General features: G+C 42.6%; 1 protein-coding gene across 2 annotated transcripts in view; it reads left to right on the top strand.

The window, feature by feature from the left end:
• Positions 1-17942, top strand: part of TDRD9 (tudor domain containing 9) — a 125264-nt gene that overhangs the window by 72051 nt on the left and 35271 nt on the right. For both annotated transcript variants that reach the window (XM_038743285.1, XM_038743284.1), the window contains exons 20-26: positions 3025-3078; positions 4256-4372; positions 7183-7290; positions 7916-8016; positions 8899-9075; positions 15241-15352; positions 16355-16567. In XM_038743285.1, coding sequence (XP_038599213.1) covers positions 3025-3078; positions 4256-4372; positions 7183-7290; positions 7916-8016; positions 8899-9075; positions 15241-15352; positions 16355-16567 — 882 coding nt within the window. The remainder of the gene's footprint in view (positions 1-3024; positions 3079-4255; positions 4373-7182; positions 7291-7915; positions 8017-8898; positions 9076-15240; positions 15353-16354; positions 16568-17942) is intronic.

Here is a 17942-nt window from a genome sequence, read left to right as displayed (position 1 = left end):
GTAATGTACTCTCCCAAGAGCTTAGTACAGTGCTCTGTACGTAGTAAGTCCTCAATAAATACCACTGAATGACAGCATGGACTCATGAATAGAGCCCACGCCTGGGAATCAGAAGGACCTGGATTCTAATCCCTGCTCTGACACATGTCTGCTGTGTGACCTTGGGGAAGTCACTTCACTTCCTCTGTGCCTCAGTTTCCTCAGCTGTAAAATAGGGATTAAGACTGTGAGCTCAGTGGGGCTGTGGGAAAGGGACTGTGTTCAACCCAATCTGCTTGAATCCACCCCGGCATTTATTAAGCGCTTTACAAATACTACCACCACCATGCTCTTGCCTAGCTTTATCCAATATTGAAAACCACTCAATATGTGCTATGATCTTCTCTAGGATCATCATCATCATCGATCGTATTTATTGAGCGCTTACTGTGTGCAGAGCACTGTACTAAGCGCTTGGGAAGTACAAGTTGGCAACATATAGAGACAGTCCCTACCCAACAGTGGGCTCACAGTCTAAAAGGATAGTAGCTACTTTGGGATTTATGGATGTGTTGGGAGAGATTGACTTTCTTCCTCCTTCCTTCTTCCCCCACTACTTTATTTTAAGATAGTATTTGGCAAGTGCCTACTATATGCCAGACACTGTATTGAGCATGAGGGTGGATACAAGATAATCGGGTAGAACACAGTATGTGTCCCATGTGGGACTTCCAGTCTTAACCCCCATTTTACAGATGAGGTAACTGAGGCACAGAAAAGTGAAGTGACTTGTCCAAGGTCACACAGCAAAGTGGCAGAGCCAGAACTAGAACCCCGGGATTAGAACACAGGTCCTCTGTCTCCCAGGCCGGTGCTGTTCCCCTCACATTTCCACATTTCACGTTTCCACATCCATTTTGATTCAGGAAAATTTTCAGTCTGTTGGTGTTCCTTCACTCTCTGGTCAAAGTGCCGTTTTGTGGGGTGAATTTAATGTGTCCGGTAGAGCAGAACAGCAAACAGAGTAACCCAAAAGAACATGTACCCTGATACCTCAGTCACTCCCACCCCAGATTGCGAAGGTGATGAAGGGGGACCTCCTTGGCTGGTCGAACCCCAAAGACACTTTTTTGGGTTTAGTACAGCACCAAGGATGTGCTTAGCTCCCCAAGCGGCCCGATACTCTTAGATTCATTAGCCCTGGAGTTTTTGCAGCAGCCCCCGCCACCAAAGAGCGACATGGCCTGAACCAAAGTGACATTTCACAGTTGAGGCTGTAAGAACGTCGACGTATCAGCCCTTCACACATGAACCCGTTCTTCTTTCCCGCTGCTTGTCTACTGGGGGATGCTAGACAGTTCACCTCGACTTTTCTTTACCTTTTCTAGCTACACTGTGGTAACAATCCTAGGAGATTAATGATTTGTTAGAATTGAGCCTGTTTTGGGCACAGAATATGTCTGCCAATTCTATTGTAATGTACTCTCCCAAACACTTTATTCAGTGCTCTGCATATAATAAGCGCTCCGTAAATACCACAGAGTGTTGGATTGATTGATTGGGTTAGGTTGTAATTGTACATAAAGAGGCACTGAGGAATTATCACTAATGCAGCAACAGATGCACCAAATGAGACCGGTTAATTTTAGATTCAGTAGCAGTGGTAAGAGTATTTGTTAAGTCCTTACGATGTGCACTGAGAAAGAGTACACAGTTGGGAATTAGTCCCAGTCAGGGGTCTCACATTCTAAAAATTTCTCACTCACTATGCCTTGATCTCACCTATCTCATCGCTGAGCCCTAGCCCGTGCCTGACCTGTGGCCTGAAACGCCCTCCCTCCTCAAATCCCGCAGACAATTATTCTCCCCCTCTCCACTTCCAAGGCCTATTGAGGGCACATCTCTTCGAAGAGGACTTCCCAGACTAGGGCCCCCCTTTCATTTCTCTCATCATCATCATCAATCGTATTTATTGAGCGCTTACTATGTGCAGAGCACTGTACTAAGCTCTTGGGAAGTACAAATTGGCAACATGTAGAGACAGTCCCTACCCAACATTGGGCTCACAGTCTAAAAGTCTCACTCCCTTCTGCGTCCCTGACTCGCTTTCTTTGCTCTACTCCCCTCCAAGCCCCACAGCACTTACGTACGTATCTCCAATTTATTTGTTTCTATTGATGTCCGTCTCCCCCTGCCAAGACTATAAGCTCACTGCGAGCAGGGAATGTGTCTGTTTATTGTTTTATCTTATTCTCCCAAGCGCTTACTGCACAGCAGTAAGGACTCAGTAAATTCATCATCAGTCGTATTTATTGAGCGATTGAATGAATGAAAAATTACAGGGGGAAGAGGAGATTGGTGAAGACACACAAAGAGAGATGAAACAAAACTCGAAGAAAAAACGTGAAGACAAAAAGAAAGATCAGTAGGGTGCTGTGGCTAGGGGAACAGGACTTTGGGCTCCTCACAGCTCAGGGACCAGGGTCAGAGCTGCAACCACGGCGACGCTTCAGCCTTAGCTGTTCAGCCCGAGATGCTAGGGATTCCAGTAGGTAACAGTGAAAGTCAAATGTGCCTGCATATCAGAACACTGTAGAATGGAGAACACCCATCATTTCCAGAAACACCGAGTCCAGCGTGCCAAACTGCTTTGTCAAATCTCAGGGAAAAGGAGAATTCCCTGGATCCTTGAGCTTTTGTAGATTAACACATGGATTTTTGAAAGCCTGGCTTTACCAACCAAGATTTAAGCAGTGGAGCTAAAAATTGAATAAATACCGTTTTCCATTAAGTTGCACCAGATTTTTGTGGAAATTGGTTGACCAGATGTCACTGTTGTCTGTTGCCTCTGTTTTTCTGGGACAGGAAGCCAGAGTGTCAGGGGGGTGACCTTGGTCAGTGAGGATGAGGCAAACATAGACCAGCCTGCAGAACTGTTACATTCATTGCTCTGTTTCAAAGATGGGAGTGGTTGTGTGTGTGTGTATGTGCGTGTTTTGCCTGTACTTCATAACCTTTGCTAATCTTTGGTTTGTATTTCTAAAGGATGAACTTGAGTGGGGACGATCAAATTGTATTCAGATCAGGAGAATTAAAGAGGTAAACGATTGAGACTTGTAGTGTTTACCTGGATCTATGAAAAGTATTTTAAATCTTGAATATAGTTGTCCTTTAAGGCATATTCATGTGAAATGATTAGTAAATATTTTCTGAAAAATAGTTTTTTTTAAAGTGAAATTTGTTATTTTTTTAAAGAGCCTCCAAACAATTCCACTAAACACAAAGGCTCAGATGTTGCCGCTGTTGAATACAAAATTGCCTATTAGCACTTCTTGCTAGGAATTATTTGAAGTATCCCCATCCTGAAAAATTGAAACCCTAATCTTTGGTCCAGAAACCTGAGTTTTCCAGGATCTGCATGTATGATTAAAAATACACAAATATATAGTTTACTTTTGACTTCTGTGTGAACTGAGACAGTTGTATGAACAAAAGTCCCTTTTGACCTGCGCACCCACAGATATTGTCTTTTTGCTTACGGTCACCACTTGCAGTTCCTATCCTGGTTTTTATTTTCTGTCTCTGCCTCCTTAACTTTGATTTGCTCCAAGGAAGTAGAAAGATGCATTTGTTTAGAATATAATTTGTGTTAAAAGTACCCTAAATAAGTTCTAGAGGAAAAAATAAGAGACTGAATCAGGAGTCCTCTACATTTGTAAATAAAATTCAGAGCTGTCAGCCATTCCATTGAAGAAGACCATATTGCATCTATTTAAGATTGTAACTTTAAAGCAGGATTATTGCCCTGTTTCCTGTAGAAGACATGCCGGAAAGATTTGCTAGTCCTTAGCAAATCTTAGCCTCTTCCATTTTTATCAGATTTTATTGAATGTAATTCATTTTCCTAGTTTTTCTAGAGGGTAAGCTTAACCATCCTACTTCTGTCTTTAAATACAATTCCGGATCTTATCCATTTATAGTTCTCTGGGAAATGCCCTTCCAGAGACTATTCTTTCATTGCTTCAGGGGTTTCCCATAAATGCTTGGCAACAAATTAAAAAACCGAGGTGATTAAATTGCTTGTAAATGTTCTGATAGGTTCCTTGGTGTTGTATAAATTGTTCATTGAGAAGTATGTGAAATTGGTGTCAGGATTTTATGGGACACCAAAGTCCTGTTTTAACAGGCAATTGTACATGTTTATTCCCGGATCATTTTAGCGGTGGGGAGTAGTCTTAGATTTCATTTAAGCATCATTTCAAAATGGATCTTTCAGGTGGCTGAATTATTTGAAGAGTTGAAGAACAGAATCAAACAGTTCAACATGCTCGTTGTGACCCAGCCTCCTGCCGTGGATCCCGAATATGTGTACAAGCAGCGCTTCATCATTCAGGTGTGTTGGGGTAATAACAACAATTATTAAGATATTTGTTAAGCACTTACTAGGTTTCAAGCACTGGGGTAGATTCAGGATAATCAGGTCAGACTCAGTCCCTGGCCCAGGTGGGGCTCACAGTGCAAGAAGGAGGGAGAACAAGAATCAACCCCATTTTACAGGTGAGAAAAACGGGGCACAGAGAAGTGAAGTGACTTGCCCAAGTTTGTTCACCCAGCAGGCAAATGGCAGAGTCAGATTTAAACTCCCAGGCTCATGGTCTTTTCATTCGGCCACACTGCTTCTCACCCTTTCCCTCATCTCCTAGGAGTGGTGTGGTCCTGTGTCAGGCAACTTGATTTCCTTATTCTTGATTTCTTTATTGCTGTATAATACTTTCCAAGCGCTTAGTACGGTGCTCTGCACACATTAAGCACTCAATAAATATGATTGAATGAATTAATGAATTTCTGCTCCTGGCTCTGTGTTTAGTTTGTACTGTGCCCTGGTGGATAAAGCACAGGCCTAGCAGTCAGAAGGATCTGGATTTTAATTCCGGCTCTGCCACTTGTCTGCTGGGTGACCTTGGGCAAGTCACTTAACGTCTCTTTGCCTCAGTTGCCTCATCTGCAAAATGGGGATTAAGACTGTGAACCCTATGTGGGACAAGGATTGTGTCCAAAGTGATTAACTTGTATATAATGATAATAATGTAATAGTGACATTTTTTAAGTGTTTACTATGTGCCATCTACCGTATGAAGAGTTAGGGTGGATACAAGTCCAACAGGTAGTACAGTCCCTGGCACATAGTAAGTGCTTAAGAAATACCATTAAAAAATAGAGGCAGTGGGGTGAGAATTTAAGTGCTTAAGAACTATGAAATCAAATACATGGGGATGGCACAATAGGGAGGGAAAAATAGTGTGGGGAGAAGAGAAGTTAGTCAGGGAAGGCTTCATGGAGATGTGATTGTAGTTGGGCTTGGAAGATGAAGAGCAGCAAGGGGTTGTTGTGGAGTGAGAATTTAAGTGCTTAAGAACTATGAAATCAAATACATGGAGATGGCACAATAGGGAGGGAAAAATAGTGTGGGGAGAAGAGAAGTTAGTCAGGGAAGGCTTCATGGAGATGTGATTGTAGTTGGGCTTGGAAGATGAAGAGGAGGAGAGTGAGTCACAGTAAGTTAATGTTAGAGTAGCAAGGTATACAAATGGGTTACAGTAGAAGAGTGAAGGTAAGTTTTGGGGATAGAGCTAATTGAGTAACTTAAAACTGATGGTAAGGAGTTTCTGTTTGATGTGGAGGTGGATGGGTGGGGAGATGTACACAGAATGATGCTTTAGAAAACTGACCTGCGCAGGAGGACTGGAGAAGGATGAGGCTGGAGGCAGAGAGGTCGGCGAGGAGGCTGATGCTGTAGTCGAGGTGGGCTATGACAAGTACGCGACCAGTGCAGAGGCAGGTTGGATGGACGTAAGGTGGCAGATTCTAGAGATGTTGTGAAGCTAGAACGGACAGGCTTTGGTGACTGACTGAATAAGGAGCGAGAGGAATCAAGGGATAATACCCAGGTGTGGGATTGTGAGACAGAGAGGCTGGCAGGGTTGTCATCAGTGCTGGGAAAGTTGGGGATAAGAGACCGTTTGGGGGAGAAGATGAGTTCAGTTTTAGACACATTGAGTTTGAAGCATTGGTGGGACGTTCAGGTAGAGTTGTCTTGAAGGCAGGAGGAAAGGTGAAAATGCAGAGAAGGAGAGAGGTTGGGGCTGGAGAGGTAATAATAATAATAATAATGTTGTTATTTGTTAAGTGCTTACTATGTGCCAAGCACTGTTCTAAGCACTGGGGGGGATACAAGGTCACCGAGGTTGTCCCTCGTGGGGCTCACAGTCTTCATCCCCATTTTACAGATGAGGGAACTGAGGCCCAGAGAAGTGACTTGCCCAAAGTCACACAGCTGACAAGTGGCGGAGTCGGGATTAGAACCCATGACCACTGACTCCCAAGCCCGTGCTCCTTCCGCGGAGCCACGCTGCTTCTTGCGGTTTTGAAGAAAAAATGAGCAGGGCAGCAGAGTGAAGTATGGACTGGAGTGGGGGAGAGAGAGGAGGCAGGGAGGTCAGCAAGGAGGCTGATGCTGCAATAAAGGCGGGAGAGGATGAGTGCTTGGATTAATATGGTAGCAGAGATGATGCAGAGTGGAGGGCAGATGGGGGGAAAAGGGCTTCCTTCAGTCTTTCAAGAATGTAAGCTCAACAGGGGCAGGGAATGTGTCTGTTAATTCTGTTACATTGTCCTCTTCCAAGTGCCCTGTACAGTGCTCTGCACAGAGCAAGCACTCCATAAATACCACTGATTGATTTCAAGCCGCTAAAACAATTAGAATTGGGAGTCCTTCACGTAGTGTGATATGTGTACATCTATATACATGCATATGCTATTGATGCCTGTCTACTTGTTTTGTTTTGTTGTCAGTCTCCCCCTTCTAGACTGTGAGCCCGTTGTTGGGTAGGAATTATCTCTATCCATGGCTGAATTGTGTTTTCCAAGCGCTTAGTGCAGTGTTCTGCGTACAGTAAGCGCTCAATAAATACGATTGAATGAATGAATGAATAGCGATGGTAGTTGAAGTCTTGGGAGTGAATGAGTTCTCCAAGGGAGGGGGTGATGGAAAATAGAAGAGAATCCAGGGCAGATTTCGGGGCTGGAGAGGTAGATTGGGAAATTATCTGGCATAGAGTTTGTAGCGCAAAAGGAGAATGTTAGATTGGTGCTGTCAGACATACTTTAATGTTTCCATTTCAGAAGAGGAGTTCTGTCTTTCAGGTTGTTTTGTCTGGTGCTTTTTATCCAAATTACTTCACTTTTGGATACTGTGATGAAGAAATAGCTACAAGGGAATTGTGTGGCAAAGATCCTAAAACCACCATAATGGTATGTGAACACCGTGAGTTTTCTGAGCAACATAGTTTCTCAGAGAGGACTTTGTTTTGATGTGTTTTTTTTATGAATGTCTATGGTTTTAGTTTAAGAAGACTCATTTCCTTTTTTTATGAACATCTATGGTTTTAGATTAAGAAGACTCATTTTATTCCCCCAAATGGTCTTTCTCTGTCTTAGACCCCATCCAGCCACATGGTTTACCAACTGTGGCTTAGTATACTTGAACTGTGGTTCCTGCCTCTCCCTCATCTAGAAAAACTGAGTTATCCATGCTTAGGAGTAGACTAGTCTGGCCTCTCTTTTCTGGAAATATCACTTTAGATTTTTTGTTGTTGTTTAGCTAACTTATTTTGATGATAAAATTAGGTTTAATTTACCTTTTTTTTTAAGAAAGCATTAGAACAGTCTATCAGTCCCAGCAGGCACTTAAATATAACTACTATTGAATCATCATTATAATTACGTACGTACCTTGCTGGGTTTTTCTCTTTTGGGGGGTCCGAGGAGTGGCATTACTTTAGGGGGCATTAAAGAAAGGGACAAACATCTGGGTTCTCCCGAGGACCGTTATACCCTATTGTAAGTGAACACTAACTTGTGTTTATGTTTTAAACAGCTGAAGCACATTCCTCCATATGGATTCCTTTACTTTAAACAGCTCCAGGCTCTTTTTAGACCATGCGGTCAAATAAAATCCATTTTATTTGATGGTAACAAGTAAGTAGTTCATTCATTCATTCATTCAATTGTATTTATAGAGTGCTTACTGTGTGCAGAGCACTGTACTAAGCGCTTGGGAAGTACAAGTTGGCAACATATAGAGACGGTCCGTACCCAGCAATGGGCGCTCAGTCTAGAAGGGGGAGACAGACAACAACACGAAACATGTGGACAGGTGTCAAGTCGTCAGAACAATTAGAATTAAAGCTAAATGCACATCATTAACAAAATAAATAGAATAGTAAATATGTACAAGTAAAATAAATAGAGTAATAAATCAGTACAAACATATATATGGGTGCAGTGGGGAGGGGAAGGAGGTAGGGCGGGGGGGATGGGGAGGAGGAGAGGAAAAAGGGGGCTCAGTCTGGGAAGGCCTCTTGGCGGAGGTGGAGGTAAGCTCTCAGTAGGACTAGTTGACTCCTAGAGTTACCAGTTGAAAGTTTAAAATATCTTATTGATCCTATACTTCCTGGGAACCCCGACTCTAAGAGGGTTGGTTCCAACATACAGTTATTTCATTTTTTTTCTGTTTCAGACATCCTTCAGTTATCCTCTAGCAATGCAGATTTGATATTATGTCACAGTATAATTGTTCAGAAACAGTGACAGTTGGGGAAAAGTTAACATTTAGGCATTTTATGCGGTACAAAAGGATCATTGCAGTCCCTTAATTGGCATTGCTCATAATTGCATTTTTCCTTAAGAAAATGATTCTAGATTTTATTGGTGATGACAGTGATTCTGGAATTGTAAAGGGGAAATTCAACAGGCTGTTCATTCCCTAGTCTAATGAAGGAAAAAGTCTGGGACTAGCGATTCCTGTAGGTTCCAAGGTTTCCAATGGAATAATTCTTATTTTTTCTTCCATGGGGATAGAGCCTTTTTGGAGTTTTCTCGTAATCCGGTGGAAAGGTTTAAAGTTCATCCTGGAGTATACATGGCCATGAAAATGGCACAGTTAAGAATTCCCCTGGAGCTCAGTATTCATTCCGCAGAAGATATTGAAGTCAAGTTTAAAGGAGAAAGTTCTGTCACAAGCCTGAGGCAGAAAAGGTATGTTTTAGAGGGAGGTAAGGAGAGAGGTAGGCCCTCATTTCTCTTTGTCTCTGCTTCGTTCATTTTGAAGCCCACTGGACATTGCAGTCACCCTCCCTCCTCACGACACAGAACTCCTGTCCTGCAATGTTCCAACGTGGCGGGATGAAGAGCTGGCTGCAGCACGTTACCTCCTTCACTTTTAAAACAGTGAAGGCTGTGGCTGTTATATCTGTTGGGCTCTAAATAGCCTCATCTATATAGTCAGAAGCATGATAGTGCTCCTTTAGCTTCGATATACTGCAGCTCTTACCGTATTTATTGCTGGCTTTGTCTTTTCAGGGTTTAATGGTATTTGCTAAGCGCTTACTATGTGCCAGACACTGTACTAAGCAAGCAGATATAAGATGACCAGGTTGGACACAGTCCCTGTCCCACACAGGACTCACAATCTTAATCCCCATTTTACAGATGAGAGAACTGAGGTCCATAGAAGTGAAGTGACTTGCCCAAGGTCACCCAGCAGGCAAGTGGCAGAGCTGGGATTGGAACACAATTCTCTGATTCCCAGGCCCAGGCTCTTTTCACTAGGCCACGCTGCTTCTCAGGTTCTATTGTTTTTATTACTTTGGTCTCTCCTTCTATGTCCATTGCCAACTCTTCTTCATGTTTATTCTTGGATTGTGAGCCTCCAAGAGGCAGAGATTGGATCTAGTTTTCTTCTTTGTTATTTTTCACACTGCTGTGCACATATTTAGTACTTAGTAAATACTCGAGTGAATGAATATGAACAGTCCTAAAATTGGGGAATTTCATTTTTGAAGACCCTCATGTTAAGAAGAAATTGTGTTGTAGTGTTTGTGCCTTGTCTGATGCTGTACTCATTCATGGGCACAGTTTGTTCTGATGCCACATTTCATTCTATCCAGATTGACTCACATTTCCAGATGAATGTTTCCGCAAACAACATCCTCTCCAAAATGCATTATGAAAATGTATTATGGCAGACCTGACTATAGTTAGCTTCCATTCAGGGTCTCAACCCACTTTAGAAGTCTGTGCTATCTTTAAGATTGTGGGAGCAGTGTGTGAATTTCCTCTGAAATAAATTTTTAAGACCTTTTTCCGAAGTAATAAACCAGTCAGCTACAGTTTTGAATTTACCTTGGAGGTAGTATTCCCACCAATTTCTCACTTTACCCACTGATCACTTGGGGCAGAGAACTGTCCACAACACTTTCTCCTGCCTTCAAGACATCTCAACTCAGTTGCCAACAAACAACAAACCTATCAAAAACTATCAAAAACTGAATTCTCTTATGAAGCACATAAGGTGGACTGATGGGGGAGCTTGAAGTTTTCTTCCAAAACTGGTTATTCACTTGCTCTATATTCCAAGTTTTTCATCTTCAAAAGGGGATTAACACTTTTCACTTCTGCATATTTATATCCTGATAAGTAAATTAGGGGGCTAGTTCTGAGTGGAAAGAGCTGTTACACTATAAATCTTGAATGAAGAATTATCTCTTAAGAAGAATCTATGATCTTTTCATAGGAGTTCGCACTGGGGGAAGTAAATGGATTACATGAGCTTTCAGAAGTTTGGCCTAATGGTAAAATTAAGTCAATTGTTAAAGATATAGTAGTTTTCCTGGGAAGATGTGAGCTTTATATTGTGTATTTCATTTTCAGAGTTTAACTTTAAAAGCCAGATTTAATGAAAATGCTTCAGTAGGGCTACGTTTAGGTTTTTGGGCTCTTTAAAAATTATGAAGCTGATGCAGTGAATCCAGTCAATCAGTCCTGCCCTCAAGGAGCTTATAGCCTGCTGGGGGAAACACATTAAAATAAATTGTAGGTTGGGGGAGCCACTCATTATAAAAATATGTAAATAAGTGTAAGGAAGGAGGAAGTGAGTATCTTAGTGCTTGAGGCCTTTGGACTCATAGGTTGTGTCTAGAAGGACAGGGTCTGTGTTTAATTCCCTGGGGTAGCTCTTTCACAGCACTTAGTGCAATGCTCTGAATATAATAAGTGCTTAGTAAATATTATTACTACTACTATTATGACTACTACTTCTATTCATACTTAAGTGCTTGAGTGATGAAGTAAGGAGGGAAAATTTGTTGGGGGAGATGAGAAATTAGTCAGGAAAGGCTTTGTGGAGTAGGAGAAGGCCAAGGATAGGGAGTGGGGAGAGACATAATTGAGTGACTTAAAATTGATAGAGAGGAGTTGCTGCTTGATGTGGCAAGGATAGGGAGTGGGAAGAGACATAATTGGGTGACTTAAAATTGATAGAGAGGAGTTCCTGCTTGATGTGGCTATGGATGGGCAAGCATTAGAGGTTTCTGGGGAGTGGAAAGATGGGCACAAAATGATGCTGTAGAAAAATAATCCAGGGAAAAGAGGAGATTATGGACTGGAAAGGTATGAGGCTGGAGACAGGAAGGGAAGGTTGTTGGGTAGGGACTGTCTCTATATGTTGCTGATTTGTACTTCCCTAGTGCTTAGTACAGTGCTCTGCACACAGTAAGTGCTCAATAAATACGATTGAGTGAATGAATGAAAGGAAGGTCAGTGAGGAGGCTCATGCAGGAGTAGAGACAGGATATGACTAGCGTATGGACTGGCATAATAGCAGTTTGGACGTGGAGGGGAGGGGGCAGATTTTGGAGATGTTATGAAGATAGGACTGACAGGATTTGATGACTGACTGAATACTCAGAGTGAAGGAGTGAGAGGAGTCAAGGGAAATTTCCAAGCTTGTGTGCTTGTGAGGCAGGGAGGCTGGTTTTCAACAGTGATGGGAGAGTTGGGAGTAGGAGGGAGTTTAGTCGGGAAGATGAATTCAGTTTTTAATAGGTTGTGTTTGTTGTGTCCACTGGCAACCGGATCGAGATGTCTTGAATGCAGGAGGATGTGTGGATTTGCAATGAAGGAGAAGGACCGGGTCTGGAGCCATCAATCAGTCAATCAGTGGTTTTTTTGAGTGCTTACTACCTGCAAGAGCACTGTAGTAAGCACTAGGGAAGTGCAAATCGGCAACATATAGAGATGGTCCCTACCCAACAAACTTCCCTTCCTGTCTCCAGCCTCATACCTTTCCAGTCCATAATCTCCTTCTTATCCCTGGATTATTTTTCTAAATACTGTACTAAGTGTTTAGGAGATTAGAATACAGCAGAATTAGCAGACATGTTCCCTGCATAAATGAGTTCCTTGTAGAGATGGTAGTTGAAGCCGGGAGAGCGGATGAGCATGGAAAATCGAAGGGAACTCAGAGCAGAACCTTGCCAGGCAAGTGGGGAGGCACAATTAGAGTGTGGGAGGAGGAGCCAGTGAAAGAGACGGAGTAGTGGCGAGAGAAGTAGGAGGAGAACCAGGAGAGGACTGAGACAGAGAAATCAAGGTTAGGTAGGGTTTCCAGAAGAAACCACTCTTTCCTTCCTAACCGCCATCTTCAGCTGTTTGCTTTCCAGTCGCTTCTTCCCCATTGCTTTCAAACATGCCCATGTCTCCTTTATCCTAAGAAAACCATCCCTTGACCTTATGGTTCCCTTCAGTTATCACCTCCAACTCCCTCCTACCATTCCTCTTCAAACTCCTTGAGCGACTTGTCTACACCTGCTGCCTCAAGTTCCTCTCCTCTAATTCCCTCCCTGACCCCCTCCAATCTGGCTTCTGTCCCCTTCACTTCACAGAAACTGCCCTCTCAAAGCTCACCAATGATCTCCTTCTTGCCAAATCTAATGGCCTCTACTCCAGCCTAATCCTCCTTGACCTCTCATCTGCCTTTGACACTGTCGAACCCCCCCTTCTCCTGGAAACACTATCCAACCTCGGCTTCACTGACACTGTCCTCTCCTGGTTCTCCTTCTATCTCTCTGGGCATTCATTCTCAGTCTCTTTCACAGGCTCTTCCCCTGCCTCCCACCCCCTACCCATGGTGTCCCTCAAGGTTCAGTTTGGGTCCCCTTCTATTCTTCATCTACACCCACTCCCTTGTCAAACTCATTCACTCGCACAGCTTCGACTACCACCTCTGTGCGGATGGTTGCCAGATCTACACCTCTGGTTCTGATCTCTCTCCAGAGAGGCAGCCTCATATTTCCCCCTGCATTCAAGATACCTCTACTTCTCTGTTCTGCCATCACCTCGTACTTAATGTGTCTAAAACAGAATTCATCTTCCCACCAAAACCTTGTCCTTCCCCTGACTTTCCCATCACTGTAGGTGGCACCACCATCCTTCCTGTCTCACAAGCCCAGAACCTTGGCATTATCTTTGACTCCGCTCTTTCATTCAACCCACATATTTAATCCATCACTAAATCCTGTCAATTCAACCTCCACATCATTGCTAAAATCCATCCTTCCCTCTCCATCCAAATTGTTACCATATTAATCCAATCACTTATCCTATCCCTCCTTGATTACTGCGTCAGCCTCCTTGCTAACCGTCCAGCCTTTTTGCTGACCTTTCAGCCGCCTGTCTCTCCCCACTCCCATCCATACTTCACTCTGCTGCCTGGATCATTTTTCTACCAAAACATTCAGGACATGTTTCCCCGCTCCTCAAGAACCTCCCATGGTTGTCCATCCACCTTGGTGTCAAACAGAAACTCCTTACCATTGGCTTTAAAGCAGTCAATCACCTTAACTCCTCCCACCTCACCTCACTACTCTCCTACTACAACCTACCCACATACTTTACTCCTCTAGTGATAACCTTCTCACTGTACCTCAGTCTCGTCTATCTTGCCATCAGTCCTCTTGCTCATGTTTTGCCTCTGGCCTGTAATGCCCTCCCTCCTCATATCTGACAGACAATGACTCTCCTCCCCTTCAAAGCCTTATTGAAGGAACATCTCCTCCAAGAGGCCTTCCCAGACTAAGCCCTCATTTCCTTTTCTTTCACTCCCTTCTGCATCACCCTGACTTACTCTCTTCATTCATCCCCTCTCCCAGCCCCACAGCACCTGTATATATGTATGTATGTTTGTACTTATTTATTACTCTATTTATTTATTTATTTTATTTGTACATATTTATTATATTTATTTTATTTTGTTAATATGTTTTGTTTTGTTGTCTGTCTCCCCCGTCTAGACTGTGAGCCCGCTTCCAGTTGCTTCTTCCCCATTGCTTTCAAACATGCCCATGCCCCCCTTATCCTAAGAAAACCATCCCTTGACCTTATGGTTCCCTTCAGTTATCACCTCCAACTCCCTCCTACCATTCCTCTTCAAACTCCTTGAGCGAGTTGTCTGCACCTGCTGCCTCAAGTTCCTCTCCTCCAGTTCTCTCCCTGACCCCTCTATTTATTTATTTATTTTATTTGTACATATTTATTCTATTTATTTTATTTTGTTAATATGTTTTGTTTTGTTGTCTGTCTCCCCCGTCTAGACTGTGAGCCCGCTGTTGGGTAGGGACCGTCTCTATATGTTGCCAACTTGTACTTCCCAAGCACTTAGTACAGTGCTCTGCACACAGTAAGCGCTCAATAAATGCAATTGAATGAATGAATGAATGAAAGCATTTAAGTACACACTTGTAATTTATTTATATATATAAATGTCTGTCTCCCCTCTAGACTTTAAGCTTGTTTTAGACAGGGAAGGTGTCTGTTATATTGTTATATTGTATTCTCCCAGGCACTTAGTACAGTGCTCTGTACACAGTAAGTGCTCAATAAGTATGCCTGATCAATTGACTGATTGAGAAGGAGTTCATCCACAACGTCAAAGGCTGCAGGATTCCTGGACAATGTATGTCACCTTGAATGAAGTCTGTAAAGTCCTAGTTTTGCTATCTATCATCCTCAACCACCTCCCTGCATTTTGAGCTTCATGGCTTTGTGGGACTGAAGTTTTTTACATGGCTACAACTGTATTAAATATATGTGGGCATTTTAATGCAGGATTTTGGTCCCTGAATAAATAGTTCCCTAGACAATGAAATTTGGGGAATTAATTACATCTACTGGAAGGAGAAACGACGTATGTGTTTTGAAAGTACATGCATGTACAGCTACTGCTGCCTTTTTAACATTCAAAATCTTGTAAACTTAGCAATGTATAAAGTAAATATGGTAACTTTGAGTATGTAAATATATTCCATTTTTGAAAGATGAGAATTTGGGTGATAATTTACTCCTCTTTTTTGTCTTTTAAAATAGAGTGCAGGTGGATTTACAGAGGCAGGTGATAAATCCTGTGTATAATTCATCTGATATTCTGGAATGGTCTCAAATGATCAAAAATGCAGTTTTATCTGTCAGCGTCACAGAGGTACGAATATTAAAACAAAGTAATTTGATGGTAGCTTTCCAGTTTCTATATTGATTTAATGCTTAGATTATAGTATTCTTCTGTTGGACTATGCCTTTTTTAACCCTGTAGGTGTTTTGGGAGATTTTTTGCAACTTTTGTTAAATTAAAGCAAAATTTAGTCCATGTGAGACTAGTCCAGAATCTCAGTGTGGTGCCAATAGTCCATTTTTACATTCCCATATTCTTTAGGCATAACTCAAAATTCCGGTTACTTGGAACTTGTCCAGCATCTGGTTACCTCATAGGTCATAAATACGTAAAGACATTCATCTGTACGTCTTTTTTAGAGGTGCACACCTGTGTCTTCAAAAGATACAGCTCTTAACAGTGAAATAGACTATGCACCTGTCAGGGCTAATGACAAGTAAAAAATGATTTTGAAATTTAAAAATTGAATTCCGATTAAAAGCTTCCATATAAGGTTATAGTGTAAGGTTAATGTCAAAATCCATAAATCTTGTGATCAGTGCAGAATGCAAATGTAAGGCATATTGTAAAAAAGTCACATGGTGAGGGGTAAAGGGTTCAGTCGGTCAATCAGTGATCTTTGTTGAGTGCTTATTATGTGCAGAGCACTATATTAAGTGCTTGGGAGAGGAATGTGCAACAGCATTAGCAGACATGCTCCCTGCCCATAACAAGCTTACAGTCTAGAGGGGAAGACAGACATTAATTTGAATCAGTAAGTGATTTATAATATATAATTTAAAGATATGTACATAAGTGCTGTGGGGTTTGGGGGTGGGTGAATAGCAGAAGTCCAAGTGCAGATAAATCTTTCTTAGTTTGAAAAAAGCCCCCATTCTGGCTATCAGGAACTAAAAGTGTTCAACAGTTATCAATAATGTTCTACCCAGGTCCTTAATATTGGAAATTACATTTGTTACCTGAAGTTCTGAGTTTTAGAATGCCATTGTTCATGGTTCCAGTGCACTCATTTAACTTTTTTAAAAATTTCAGGTGGTAGAAGTTGGACATTTTTGGGGTTATAGGATTGATGAGCTGAACTTGATTATGCTAAAAAATCTCACTACTGAGATCAACCAGACAAAACTGATGCCACTGCCAATGCAGCCCTATCCTGATTTAGTTTGCCTGGCACCATATACTGATTTAGGCACCGAGAAGTACTTCAGAGCCCAGATCCTGAATATTTATGGAAATTCTGCCAAGGTATGACATTCTAATATAACTAGTTGCCAGCCAATTTACAACCTGTTTTGTGGAGAAATATTTGTGATTTATTTTCAAATTCTCACTTTATATGTCTTATATTAGACTATCATTGCATAATAAATGCCACCAGAGGTGATTTTGTTTGAAAGAGTGTGAGCCGGGGAAAGGCGGCAGCTGATTTTTCCCAGGGAACTGCAGGATATTAGGGCCTCCCTGCAGTTGTCCCAGGAGAGCCCAGCCCAAGCCTGTAGTTAAATCCCGTGACATCCTACCCCATTCTACCACATTGAGTAGATTCCCAGGGGTGTTGCGGTCAATCATTCCCACAACTCTTCGAGCTGGATCTTCCTGCTTGCTCATCCCAGGTCTCGGATAATTGTGAATTTCCAATCAGGGCTGAAAAAAAAAAGTCCCAAATGGTTGTTTTCTCATGCATAAGCTCTTTAACGCCTGTCCCTTCTCACTTCCCCTAAGACCTCTGCCTCCTTCTCACCCGCATGTTTGGCATGAAAAGTTGGTTACCTCAGCTCCCGTTGCTTTCTTGGAGGTAAAAGGATCCATTTGAGGTTTCTCGGCTGGGAGGATCCTGACTTTCTCCGTTTTTTTAAATGGAGAGTTTTTCGTCCTTGGATTTCAAGAGGACACCACTGCTGGTGAAGTTCACCTGCAAGTGCACATATGGCTGATATATGGCACATATAGCAGTACCCTCGTCCTGGCCGCATTTCGCACACACGAAGCTGTCCCATGTTGTATTGTCCCCCGTAACATTTGCAGCACTGTATTCTCTTTTGCCACCTTGTCTATCTTTCTGTACAAAGCTTTTGCACCAAGAGAACCGTTCCTTTCCCGATAGCAGTGTATTATGACACTCCATCCTCAGCAACTGATTCCCAGTTTTCAGCTGGGAGATAGCATTGCCGAAGACTTTGTTTTAGCGTGTCCTGAAAACGTTTCTTTTGCTCTTAATGCTCCCGGCTTCCCAACGCCAGCTCTCTCTCCAGCTTCTGTTGGGCTGTCACTCATCCTCATGTGTCCCACCCAGCGTAACTCTGGACCGAGTGAGTAGGGAATGTGTCGGTTCTGTTGTTGTTACATTGTACTTTTCCAAGCACTTAGCACAGTGCTCCGCACGCAGTAAGCGCCCAATAAATACGACCAACTGACTGACTGACTGTGTTGAGGAGAGTCTGGCTTTGTTGCCAAGAGCCTGGCCTACGTTACTCGAGTTCGTGATCTGATTTTGCCATTGAATCTGATGCTAATGGAAGTTCTGGAGGAGCTGGATGTGGCACCTGTGTAGGGTCATTCATTCATTCAATCGTATTTATTGAGCTCTTACTGTGTGCAAAGCACTCTACTAAGCGCTTGG

The sequence above is a fragment of the Tachyglossus aculeatus genome, chromosome 1 (assembly GCF_015852505.1).
Source record: "Tachyglossus aculeatus isolate mTacAcu1 chromosome 1, mTacAcu1.pri, whole genome shotgun sequence".
In the NCBI taxonomy this organism is placed as follows: Eukaryota; Metazoa; Chordata; class Mammalia; order Monotremata; family Tachyglossidae; genus Tachyglossus; species Tachyglossus aculeatus.
Note: the sequence above shows the minus strand (reverse complement) of the source record. Positions and strands in the feature narration are given on the sequence as shown.